This window comes from Aethalodelphis obliquidens, unplaced genomic scaffold (assembly GCF_003676395.1).
Source record: "Aethalodelphis obliquidens isolate GAN/ISIS:26980383/991018 unplaced genomic scaffold, ASM367639v1 scaffold26, whole genome shotgun sequence".
NCBI classification, from domain to species: Eukaryota; Metazoa; Chordata; class Mammalia; order Artiodactyla; family Delphinidae; genus Aethalodelphis; species Aethalodelphis obliquidens.
Window position 1 is genome coordinate 203975 of NW_020837970.1, and position 13249 is coordinate 217223.

A 13249-nucleotide genomic window follows, 5' to 3' on the forward strand; every position below is an offset into this window, starting at 1 on the left:
TGATTTCAAACTACCAAAGGTTTAACAATAACTTGCAAAAGAATTCCTGAATGTTTACCAATCAGCTCATGAAAGTTGGTGCTGGTTTGGCTGGAGAACACCACTGGTCTTGGTGTACCAGTTGTCTCTGTGGTTGAGGAAATTTCCCCTGGGATATAAACGTAAACAGGGGACTCCTGAAATCCTGATGGTGGAATTTCTAGCCCAGCAGGTAGAGGAGAGAGGCCTTGGAAGCAGCAATCTATGCCCCAATCTCCTTCAAATCCCACCGGAGAACAGACTTCCTTGCTCCCTCCCTGCCCTCACTTTGGTTTTTAAAGGAAGGGAACTCAAGTTAGCAAAGACAACATACAGGCATACCTTGAAGATATGGTGGGTTTAGTTCCAGACCACCGCAATAGAGCAAATGTCACAATAAAGCAAGTCACACGAATTTTCTGGTTTCCCAGTGCATACAAAAGTTATGTTTACACTATACTATGGTCTATTGAGAGTGAAACAGCATTATATCTAAAAAAAAACAATGTACACACCTTAATTCTAAATATTTTATTGCTAAAAAATGCTAACCACCATCTGACCCTTCAGCAAGTCAGAATCTTTTTGCTGGTGGAGGGTTTGAAATACTGCGAGAGTTACCAAAACGTGACACAGAGACAAAAGTGAGCAAATGCTGTTGGAAAAATGCACTGATAGACTTGTTCGATGCAGTATTGCCATAAACCTTTAACTAGTTAAAAAAGAAAAGAAAAAAAGCAATATCTGCAAAGCGAGGTATGCCTGTATACACGAACCAGCCCACTTCTCCATACACGCCTCTGCCTCTGTCCCCACTCCCCACCCCCACCAGGTACACACCTCAGTTATGGGGTTCGACGCCAGAACCTTGTCTTCCACGCGAGCATTAGTGCTGGACTTGCTGACGGTGGCGAAGTACCTCATGGCATAGCGAGCAGATACTGTCTTTCCAGCACCCGACTCCCCGCTTACAATTATTGACTGATTTTTATTATTTCTAAAGCAAATAAATAAAAGGATTTTTAAAAATATTCATTTCTTCCTATTAGGCAATATATACTCATCAAGAAAAACGCAGATAAGCCCGAAGAAGGGACTTTGTTTTATCACTTGAAAGTAACTGTTTTTAACATACCAGTGAATTTCCTTCTAGTCTTTTTCTCTGTGATCCTGCTGAACACACAGCTTTGTTTCGTGTTGTGTCCCCTGTGCTGAGAGTCCCCAAGAGCAATCCCAGATCAGTGATCCACTAGCAGGACTCACAGGACTCAGCACACATTCGCACTCATGGCTAAGATGTATTACACCAGAAGGATACAAAGCAAATCAGCAAAGGGAAAAGGCATACAGGGCCAAGTCGAGAGGAGGCCAGGTGTGAACTTCCAAGAGTCCTCTCCCAGTGGAGTCACACAGGATGCACTTACTTCCTCCAGCAATGAATTACGACAACACACGGGAAACACTGTCTACCAGGGAAGCTCAACAGAGACTCAGTGTCCAGGGTTTTTACTGGGGGCCGGTCACATAGGCATCCTCTGCTATCACACACCAAAATTCCAGATGCCCAGAAGGAAAGCAGATATTCAGCAGGACCACATTGTTCACACAAACAGTTTAGGTGCAGTGAGCCACTCTTAGCAATTAGGAAATGCTGAGAACCTTCCTGAAATCCAAGTTCCCAGAGGTTTTGCCACAGGTCAAACCTGCAAGCAGGTTTCTGAAGATAGCAGTCTCAAGCCTATGTCAACTCCTTTCTGTATATCCCCACTTAAATATAAAAACATTTTAAAGACATCACTTGGAGAGCAATTACTTGAAATGTGCTTGGGAACACGTGTGCTCCATAAGCCAACATGCTCTGTTACACAACTTAGAGATCTTAAAAAATGCATTAAACTTTTTGTGTCATTAGATCATGATGGCAGAACCTTATTATAGTTGCTGTCCTAGCACCACTTATGTGCCAGGTGCTTGGTGAAAACTTTACCGGGATTCTCATTTAAGCCTCACAAAAATCCTATGCCACATACTGTGTATCCATTTTACAGATGAGTAGAACAGTGACTCAGCGAGGCACAGAACACACAACCTCCCTGTGAACACTGGAGCGGACCTTAGAGAGAGAGCTCCTGGCCTCAGTGAGGAAGCCAAGATGCTCAGGAGGTGAACGACACTCCCAGCGCCCCTCAGCTGCATGGAGTGGGACTGGGGTTACTAAAGCTGGGCTCTCCGGACTCCTAGTCTAGCATCAGCAAGTCCAGTAAGAGCCTGCCTTAGGTTCGGTTCTGCTATTACAGTTAGACAGACCTCCAGAGGAAACTGGCTCTTCAAGCTTGAACCTGGCTCAGTCCTGCAGCTCTAACGAGCTCATGCTACTGACACCCAGGAGCAGTCCTGGCCTGTCAGGCTCTGAGCCACACAGACTCTAATCTTGCAGATGCCCTGGAGACCTGCAGGGGCCAGGGTAAATCCCAGAACCACGGGTGTTTTCGCACTGGAAAGAACCTTGCTGTGGCAGAAGCCAAGGTAATTGGCAAAATTTTTTGGAACCTCCAGGATCTTTCATTTTCTGGTACCATCGGGCTTGGCTGCCCTCTACTCATGAGCCTCCACACTACCCGCAGGGCTTAGGAAAGGGGGGGAGACTTTTACATCATTCGTCACAGCACCAGAGTAGCGACGGCAGGTTCGGGTCCAGCTGGTGTCCTCTGAGCCTGGCTCGCCTCCCAGCCTCTGATGTGTATACAAAAGAGAGGGAGTCACACACTCTGCTGTGGGCTGACAGGTGCATCGAGGCATGGAGGGCACCTGCTGAGACTGAGGACGTGGGGTTCGGGTGTCCCAGGTTACTGGCTTTTAATCAGTAATTCTCTACCCAACATTCATCCTCCCCTGCTTCTTAGGGACTAGGCCGCAATTCTTAGTGGACATGTTGCTGCGTATATGAAAGACTACATATCCCAGCCTCCCCTGTGGCTAGGCATGGTCATGTGAGTAGGACCTGACCAATGAGCTGTGAGCAGAAGTGCTCTGTGGGGGTTTCTGGGAGGGCTCCTTAACCAGGAGGGGCACACCCTTCCCCTGGGACACTCTATAGCCTAGAAAAGAGAGAAAGAAGGCTGAGTACTTGCTTGGCCCTGAAGCCAAGGATCCCGCTCCAAGGATTGGGAAGCTGGAAGGCACTGATCCTTGATGACTTGGTAGAGGTGGTGTGCTAGCCCTGGACTGCCCATCAGACTTCTCTGCAGGAGAGAATCATGCATTTCTACCTTGTATAAGCCACCATTATTTTTTCCTGGTTATCAGCAGCAGAGCTTGGAATGGGTGCTCTCTGAGCAGCTAGCTCACAGATGAGGATCCTGAAGCTGAGGGAGATCAGGGCTGTGCCCAGGGTTATGAAGTAAATGTAGCAGACCCAGGTCCTGTGTCTCAGGTTTTATCTGTGAAATAAGGGCATGATGGCGGTTCAACAGACTTCACAGAGGTGTTCTAAGACTCAAAGGAGACCACTGTCTGTGAAAGTTCTTTTGCAAACTGTAAGGATCTACAAAGATCCTTTTACAGGTCAGGATGTTGAAGCCAAAATAGGATAGTTACGGGGAAAAGAAATTACACGTGGAGTCTAGAAATCTGAGCACAAATCCCAGCTCTGCCTTTCTCTCGCTGGGTGACCTTGGGTGGATGGCTTCACATCTCAGTCGTCTGACTACTGCTCAGGCATCCTCATCACACGCTCTTGTGAGGGCACTCAAGATGATGTGTGAGAGTGTGTGCACAGTGCCTGGTCCACAGGAGGCTTTTCATAAAAGCCTCCTTGTTTGCTAGCAAAACAATAACTTCACAGGCCCTACAAAAAACAAGTGGCAAAATCAGAATAAAACACCCAACCTCCTACAGCTAAAACCTGTGCTCATCTATCATTAGAGTCTGCTGCCATGGATGGGTAAAAATGCTTAAGCATCTCACAGTGAAGAATAAATCAATTTTCTTCCAACCAAACACACGGCAAGAAAAGCATCGGCTATTCCCAGATTGGTAGGACTGACTTGACTACCTAGAAGGGGCAAAACCAGGAAACTTGGTTTAGACAGTTACATAGCAAACAGTCATTTGCTACTTGGTACAGTCAGTCTGCTCTACCAAGCACCCCCACCGGTCTGACTGATGGTCACTTTTAATGAGACCCGGCCAGATGTCTCCCTTCCACTGCGAAGGCCCAGCAAATGCAGGAGCACTGGGAGAGCAAGAGGAAGCCCCGCCTGGCGGGAGGCTACCTGGCCATCTGCTTGTATGCCTCTTCTGCCACAGCAAATATGTGCGGGTCCATATCGCCCATGTTCTGCCCGCTGTAGGCGTGGATGATGGCATCTCCATATATCGGCAGCTGCTTGTAAGGATTCATGGCCACCAGGATGATTCCTGAGGAAAGATGTCAGACGCAGTGATGGGATTCTTAGTGTCACCTCTTTCTCCAAGTTCTTTTGAGAAACCGCAGCTCTGTCACTTATTAAATCTCCTGTGTGACTTTGGGCAGGTCACTTAATGCTCCGAATCTCAGTTCCCTGCCGAGGTCACCTACATTTCTAGGCTACTCTGAAGGTTAGATGAGATGACAGATGGCAATGCCCTAAAACTGAGAGGCTCTTACAATTCTCAGTGTAAACATAATGATAATATCACGGCCCAAAATAATAAACTTATCACATCCAACGAGAAACTCACACACAAGCTTTAACCACATATATTTTTCTTGGTAGTCCAATCTTAGTTTTTGTTGAAGACTCTCCCCACCTAGATACTTCGTTTTCTAACAAACTCTGAGATCAGATGTGTGTACCTTTTAGATAGAAACCTGGGCAAATTTTTAGGTGTGATTACACGTTTTGACAGAGTCAACATTTCTAATATAAACATAATATAAAACATAATCAGGATGCTCTAGACAACGAGCATTAAGTTTCAGTGTCATTCCTGCGCTCCTAGAATTGCTCTCCTTACCACTGTAGGTGTAAATGAGTTTGGATTCTGCAAAGCGGATTCTGAGATTGTGGAGCACAGCGGGCTCGTGGAGATAGCTGAGGGCCGTGAGGTCATTCTCACCCACGAGGATGTCAGGATTCCGAAGTGGAGGCAGAGATTCTGGATCAACGGAATAATCCAGCTCCTGTGGACAAAGATGAAATTAAAGTTCTGGAAGTAAAAGTTTTTTGGTGTTTCTGCTGAATCACTGTCCTCTTTCCTAACTACCCCACTTTGGAGTGACCCCTGACACTCTAAAAAAACAAATTTATGTATAGCAACGAGAAAATAATCTTCGTGGCTGACTTTTGGGAGCCAGGTGATCAAGGTATTGGCTGTGTGCACTAGGGTGTGTCACTCACCTTCTCTGGCCCTCCCTTCTCTCATCTGTAAAAAGCCTGGCTGGACCAGATCAGGGGTCCTCAGAGCTACAGAGGCCTCAGTGAGGCATGGCAGGGAAGTTACATGGTCAGGGACCTGGGCATCCCATCCCAATGCTACCACAGGGGCTCTACTTGCATGTGGTTTAGCTGCTGGTGCCATGAAAGTTTTCATTTGGAAACAGGATTCTGTTGCTAAAATGACTCAATGATCTAAGGTCCCTTGAAGCTCTAAGGTTGCCGAATCTCTGTTGGAAGTTGACTTTCGTGGTGGTGAGAAGTGTCTAAAGGAGCCTGCATGGGATGATGGTCTCTCTGTGAGAGGGCCCCCTATACAGGTGACTCCTGTCTGCAGCCACCTGTGTTCCCAAGGGCTGCAGGGCTGCGTATTTCTATGATTCTCAGCCCTGGGCTGAGTAACTGGCCCAAGATGGCCTGTCATCTGCTAGATTTCACCAATGTATATTCCGAAAGTAGCTGCCTGAGCAGAATGAAGGCAAGGTCAGCATGCCTTGCGGGCCTTGCAGATGTCAGAGCATTAAGGGACCTTATTACCACCTGTTCTATCTTCCTTCACTTTCACTTCACAGCTTGGGGAAGTGACTTGAGCAAGGACACCCAGGAGGCTTGTTTCCCTTCCACCGCCCAAGCTGCCTTCCTTTCCATACCTGGTCCTGGACCAGCTGCACAAAGTGACCCAGCTGTCCCTTAGCAAGAGCCCACTCTGCAGGCCCTGTGCCAAGGACTCAGCACTGGTTTTTCATCTGATCCTCAAAACTGCTTTCTAAGGAGGGCATGACATCCCTAACTAAGAGTTAAGGAGACAGGTTCAGAGAAGTTAAGCTCCTTGTTGAAGGTCACACAGTTCATATGGGTCTGGCTGACTCTGAGGCCTGCGTCATGATGCCTGGTCAACACTGACAGGGGTTTGGTTTGTTAGCTGGTTGGACTGTTTTCCATAAGGAGAGCAGCTCAGGGCAATCCGGGACAACTGGGCATGGATCCTCACAGCAGCTGCCTGCTCATTATCAATGCAATTATATTTATGAACCTGCCCCAAGCAGGATATTTTTAACCTACACACTTTCGAGAAGAAGATAAAGTGCTGCTCATACATAATTTATACTTACCCTGAGTTTTTCGGGGTTTTTTTTGTGGTACGCGGGCCTCTCACTGTTGTGGCCTCTCCCGCTGCGGAGCACAGGCTCCAGACACACAGGCTCAGCGGCCATGGGTCACGGGCCCAGCCTCTCCGCGGCATGTGGGATCTTCCCGGACTGGGGCACGAACCCGCGTCCCCTGCATCGGCAGGTGGACTCTCAACCACTGCGCCACAGGGAAGCCCTCCATTATGTTTTAAATCAACAACCTCCTTTTCCAGTTCAGCCATTGTGTGTGTGTGTGTGTGTGTGTGTCTTATGTGTGAAAGAAACAGAAGGAGAGAGAGAGAAAGACAAATAGAGCAGACAGTCTTCGGGGGAGGGGAGAAAATATGAATGTGAAGAACATGAGATCGACAGCTGGAAACAGAAGTGATATTTTCTTACATGAAGCAGGCTTTGTCCTTCATGGTATAGATAAAGGGTTAAGTTAAAAAGCAACAGATGAATGGATAAAGAAGATGTGGCACATATATACAATGGAATATTACTCAGCCATAAAAAGAAACGAGATTGAGTTATTTGTAGTGAGATGGATGGACCCAGAGTCTGTCATACAGAGTGAAGTAAGTCAGAAAGAGAAAAACAAATACCATATGCTAACACATATATATGGAATCTAAGAAAGAAAAAAGTTTATTAAGAACCTAGGGGCAGGACAGGAATAAAGGTGCAGATGGAGAGAATGGACTTGAGGACACGGGGAGGGGGAAGGGTAAGCTGGGACGAAGTGAGAGAGTGGCATGGACATATATACACTACCAAATGTAAAACAGTGAGAAGAAGCCACATAGCACAGGGAGATCAGCTCGGTGCTTTGTGACCACCTAGAGGGGTGGGATAGGGAGGGTGGGAGGGAGACGCAAGAGGGAGGGGATATGGGGATATATGCATATGTATAGCTGATTCACTTTGTTATACAACAGAAACTAACACACCATTGTAAAGCAATTATACTCCAATAAAGATGTTTAAAAAAAAAAAAAAGGCAGCCTGGCCACCTGCCATCTTACCTGCCTCTCCCCCTCCTCCTCTGAGCAGCTCATTCAGGGCCAGGAATGTCGCCTCCAGAAGCCCTGCTCATATTACTAAAGCAGCAAACTGCCACTGCAGCTGCTGCCCTGAGATTTTTCTCCCCAAAGCCATCTGGTCCCTAATCAGAACCTTGACTGCACTGGAGATACTCAACAAATGCCCCCAAGGAGTTTCTGATGGGAAGGGAAAGGCTAAATGGAAATAGCAGCTCCTCTGCCCCCCCCTTGCATTTACACATGCCCCCAGGGATTATCTCATCTGATCTTCAGCCGCCCTGTGATATGCTGTTACTAACTCCATCTGACATGTGAGGAAGCCGAGGGGCTCACTGTCACGGACTTAGTGGGATCTGAACCCAGATAGTCTGCCACAGACTGGGAAGGATTTGAACTCAGATAGTCTGATTCTAGAGGATGTGCTCTTAACTGCTATGTTTATCTCCCTTCCCAGGATCTGAGGAGATGACTCCAAATCCAGGACAGTCTGATTGGCAGTAATATGTCCTGTCTCTGCAGAGACCATTTCCATGCCTTGGAAATTCCAGCATTTTAATATTCATGTGAAATTCCCAGGACTAACTCTGACATCCAGATGGATCATGAATCCTTTGTCCAATTCTGCATCCAGATACTTGATTCTAAAAACCTAAGGTCAGCCTAGCTATGGATCCAGTGGGATGTCATTACAGCTATGGGGGGAAAGGACGACTCATCATGGAAACTTAAAGCAGAGATAAAATCTGTAGAAACTGGTAATCGAAAGCCATGACCAGCCTTTGAGAGCAACTCTTCACGAGCATGCTCTACCATGGGGACAACTGCCCAACCTCCTGGTCATCCTTTGCCTCTCCCTTGCCACACCGGCACCACAGAGCTTCCTCATAATGTCCTACCCAGCTGGGCTTCCTGTCCCCTTGTCCCATCTCCCATCACTCCTCCAACTGCCCTGTTACACTCCCTCCTGGAGGTCCCAATTCTTACCTCTTTCTATTCATCCTTAGACTGACTCTCCATTCTCCCACACCTCCCTCTCCCTTCCTGTTTGTTTGTTTTTTTTTTTGCAGTACACGGGCCTCTCACCGTTACGGTCTCTCCCGTTGCGGAGCACAGGCTCCGGACGCGCAGGCTCAGCGGCCATGGCTCACGGGCCCAGCCACTCCGCGGCATGTGGGATCTTCCCGGCCCAGGGCACGAACCCGCGTCCCCTGCATTGGCAGGCAGACTCTCAACCACTGCGCCACCAGGGAAGACCTCCCTTCCTGTTTTCTATCTCCCTTCTTCTATATCTCTTCCTCTTCCCATCTTGATGTTTTTCTCTACCAGTTTATGTCTTGGGCTCAAACTACTTCCTCTCCAAGTTTCTCATCTTCACCCAGTCTCTGTGCTGAGACCCATAAAACCAAAATGGTAATCATTTTTCAGCATTCTCCCAACATTGCTGAATCCCCAGAAAAGCAGCACAGAGCACAGATCTGTCCACTGCATCTCATTCCAGAGAGAGGCCCAGCTGAGGCAGGGCACTTTATGTCTTCATTAGGGTAGTGGGGGGTGGAGGCAGGGAGGTGGGGAGGGGTACAAACACACGGGTGGATCCACAGCACCAGCTGGCCATGTTAGGTGCCCCCTCATATGCCCTCTGCCGAAGGTGCTCCCCTCCCACACACACCCTACAGTTTCTCCTTTATACATCATGGTAGTTATGATCGAGGACCCTCACCGTTCCATCCTCCAGCAGGAGACGCAGGACTTTGGCACCAACTCTATAGTCCTTTGCTATTTCGGCAGACTTCCAAACTTCTTCAGGATCAGGAATCCAAACCCTGTTGTACTGACCAACAGAATAAGAAAGGCTTAATTTCAGCACTTTAAAAGCAAAACACAAATCGTTAGATGATTAGACTCAGGGAGATTTCTTTCTGTCCACGAACGTCAGTAAATTCATTAGGAATACTTTTACCTAATGTTTGCTTGTGAGGTAATCGTTAGTGTATCTGCAATGCACCAGGCCTAGCTGCTTCATTTCACAGGTAATAGAATTCCCAAAGCCTCTTAAATACATATTGAAAAAGGAAAGCCTGGGAGTGGAAAGGAAATCTCTGAGTCTCTTCATGGGAAGATCTGAGCACTGTCTACAAGAGCTGGAGCAGAGGGATGTGGTTCACCACTGATGAACTATGGGGCTCTGGGCCGGACACTTAACTTCTTGTGCTCATTTTTCTCATCTATAAAATGGGCACAACAATACCTACTCAATACTTCAAGGTTTGCTGGGAGGTTACATTGGACTGAGTAGCTGACAGCACTTTGCAAAATGCTGTGGAAGTAGTGTTACAGCAGTGTTATCACAGTCTTTTCACACTGGTCAGCAGCCAACGATTCCCACCGTGGGGAATGTGGAAGTCCCGAGCTCAAGGTCCCACCTGGCTCAGTGCTGATGTGCAAGTCCTTAAGCAGAACTACATTGCTATGTACTGAATTATCCCCTCAAAATTCCTATGTTGAAGCCCTAACCCGCAATGTGAATACATTTGGAGATAAGGTTTTTAAGAGGCAATTAAGGTTAAATGAGGTCATAAGGCCCCGATCCGATAAGATTAGTGTCCTTGTAAGAAGAGATACCAGGGAGCTTGCAGGCACACTCTCTCTCCACCTGCATGCACAGAAGAAAGGCCATGGGAGTTCAGTGAGAAAACAGCTGTCTGCACCCAAGGGGAGAAGCCCTCACCAGACCAACCCTGCCAACACCTCGATCTTGGACTGCCCTGACTCCAGAACTGTGAGAACATAAACGTCTGTTGTTTAAGCACCCAGTCTGTGGTATGTTGTCATGGCAGCTCAAGCCGACCAAGACACACATCTAATATTCACACTCACACACTGGGAAGGGGGCAGGCTCACTCTCCAGAAGTCACCAGGGGCACCTGAATGCAGCTTGAGGTAAACACAAAGTGACTGCCATTCTCTATACTGCAGCTGTCACAGGGCCCCGTGAGTCATTCTTCTCTCCCCTGCATGCATGCTGCAGCATCATGCACTGACCACTCTTGCTTTCACCCAGACCCCACATTTCATATTCTCCTGTGGTCATCTATTTGTTTGTTTGTTCATTCACTCTTTCGTTCATTCATTCACCCATCCATTCATCCCATCCATCCACCCATCCAACACCTGGGCACCTCCTGGGACTTTCCTGGTGACGCAATGTTTAAGAATCCACCTGCCAGTGCAGGGGACGTGGGTTCGAGCTCTGGTCTGGGAAGATCCCACATGCCGAGGAGCAACTAAGCCCATGTGCCACAACCAGACTCAGGGAGTCTGCAACAAAGAGTAGCCCCTGCTCGCTGCAACTAGAGAAAGCCCGTGCACGGCGACGAAGACCCAACGCAGCCAATAAATAAATAAATATAAATAAATAAACCTAAAAAATTAAATCAAAAAACACCTGGGCATCTCTTATGTACGCGTCTGGCACAGTGCTGGATTACCAAGAAAGAAAGGCATCTCCTCTTAATCATCATGGTCTTCCTACTAACTCAGCCAATCTTTAACCTGGAGCTGCAAGTGCATTATGTGTATATTTGCAACTCTCTGCTCACATATCGGTGGTTTCTATCAATGGGGGCACCCCTACAGGATACCCTGATGTCCTGGGACATAACCAGGCCAAAAGGAACAAGAATTGGGAAGCACTCACATGGAGACATGAAGTAGCACCCAGGAAAGCTCCTGAATCCAAAGGCTTAATAGCTCGGGATCCCAGATCTAGATGAAGCCTAAGAAGCCATACAGCGTCTAACCCTCATTTCCCAGAGAAAACTGGCCTCGGGGACTCCAAGTCCTCCAAGAGCAGAGCTGACATGAGCACCCAGTTCAGGCTGGTGCCTACAGTGGCATCTCCTTTCCACCTCCTTACATTCACAGGCCAAAGGAATATTGGTCCTCTGGCATTGTCCCTCAATGGGACAAATGGACCTTCTGAAGGTAATTGTCGAGTGTGTAAACTCTTGTAGCAGGGAATGTTTGTGCCTTTAGGAGAGAATGCTGCACTTATTTATTTATTTTATTTATTTAGGCTGCGTTGGGTCTTCGTGCAGGCTTTCTCTAGTTGCAGCGAGCAGGGGCTACTCTTCATTGCAGCGTGCAGGCTTCTCATTGAGGTGGCTTCTCTTGTTGTGGCGCACGGGCATAGTTGCTCCACAGCACGTGGGATCTTCCCGGCCCAGGGCTTGAACCCGTGTCCCCTGCATTGGCAGGTGGATTCTTAACCACTGTGCCACCAGGGAAGCCCAAGAACGCTGCATTTTGCCTAAGTGCCTGCCATCCTTCTGAGTACAGTTCCTGGGCACTGAATTGGCACCAGGCATCATCCTGGACTCTGGGGAGAGTCACAAACAAGACACTGCCCTTTGTGAATATCTGCTTCTTAACAGCTCAGAGGGCAAACATCATGACCAAATGACGACCTGGATATGAGCCAGCTGAACACGTGGCTTGTGGACTGCTGGGGCCTTTCCACTGTGAGGAAATCTTCCCTTGGGTTGAGAGATCGCACCTTCAGGAGTTTTCAGTTACAAAAAAATTCTGGGCAATAATTATGACATTTTACTTTTCTTCTTTATAGTTTTATGTACTTTCTATAATTTGCATATTTTACTTTTATAATCAGAATATGCCATCTTTAAAGGCAAATATCAAAATATATGTTCACAAAAAGACTTGTACATGAACGTTCATAGTAACTTTCTTCATAATGGCTAAAAACTAGAAACAGACTCTATGTCCACTAACATGAGAGTAAATTAAAAAAACATAAAACTGTGGTATACTCATACAATGGAATACTACTTACCAGTAAGAAGAATCAACTACTGATACAAGCAAGAACATGAATGAATCTCCAAAGGCTGAGTTAAAGAAGCTGTACACAAACGAGTACATTCTGTATGAGTCCTTTAAATGAAGTACTAGAACAGGTAAAACAAATACAACGTGGGGAAAAGAATCAGAACAGTAGTTCCTCTGGGGGTAGGAGGGTCTGGGGAGGGAATCTTGTGGGGCGATGGCAACATTCTATACCTTGAAGGGGTCTGGCTTACATAGGTGTTAAGCCCTTTTCCAAACCTCAGAGAATGCACACTTAAGATTTGTACCTTTCATTGTCTGGAAATTTTACAAAAAAAACTAAACAACAATGGAACTCTTAACAATACGCATACTACTATTTAGGAGGACATGTGTTGATGTATGCAATTACCCTAAAACGCTTCAAAAAATAAGATGGGCTGAGGACTGAAGTATAAAAAGATGGATAGACATGGGATATAACAAATATGGTAAAACAGTCATGCTAGAATCTAGGTGGTGGGACAGATACTCACCGTAGAATTTTTTCGACTTTTTTGTATACTTTAAATTTTCATAAGATGTTGAAGGAAATAAAGAATAAGTATAAAACAAAGTTTGGGGTGTCAGGACTAGACTAGGACAAAGTTGGTTGAGGAGCACATTTATTAAACTACTAGTTAATATAAGCTGCCTCACTTATCAAACAAAAAATATATGTATATCATTGGTTGAATATCAATCGACTCCCTAAGTTACTTGGGTTTGCTTTAACTCTTGACAGCTAGCTAAGAGC

General features: G+C 46.7%; 1 protein-coding gene across 2 annotated transcripts in view; it reads right to left on the minus strand.

The window, feature by feature from the left end:
- The window catches only part of MYO5C (myosin VC), a 118226-nt gene that overhangs the window by 95037 nt on the left and 9940 nt on the right, over positions 1–13249 (minus strand). For both annotated transcript variants that reach the window (XR_003436336.1, XM_027123046.1), the window contains exons 2-5: positions 9329–9439; positions 5017–5182; positions 4293–4437; positions 859–1015 (exon numbers count right to left, since the gene is read on the minus strand). Coding sequence is in view for 1 of the 2 variants with exons in the window: in XM_027123046.1 (XP_026978847.1) it covers positions 859–1015; positions 4293–4437; positions 5017–5182; positions 9329–9439 (579 nt within the window). In the remaining variant the exon portion in view is untranslated. The remainder of the gene's footprint in view (positions 1–858; positions 1016–4292; positions 4438–5016; positions 5183–9328; positions 9440–13249) is intronic.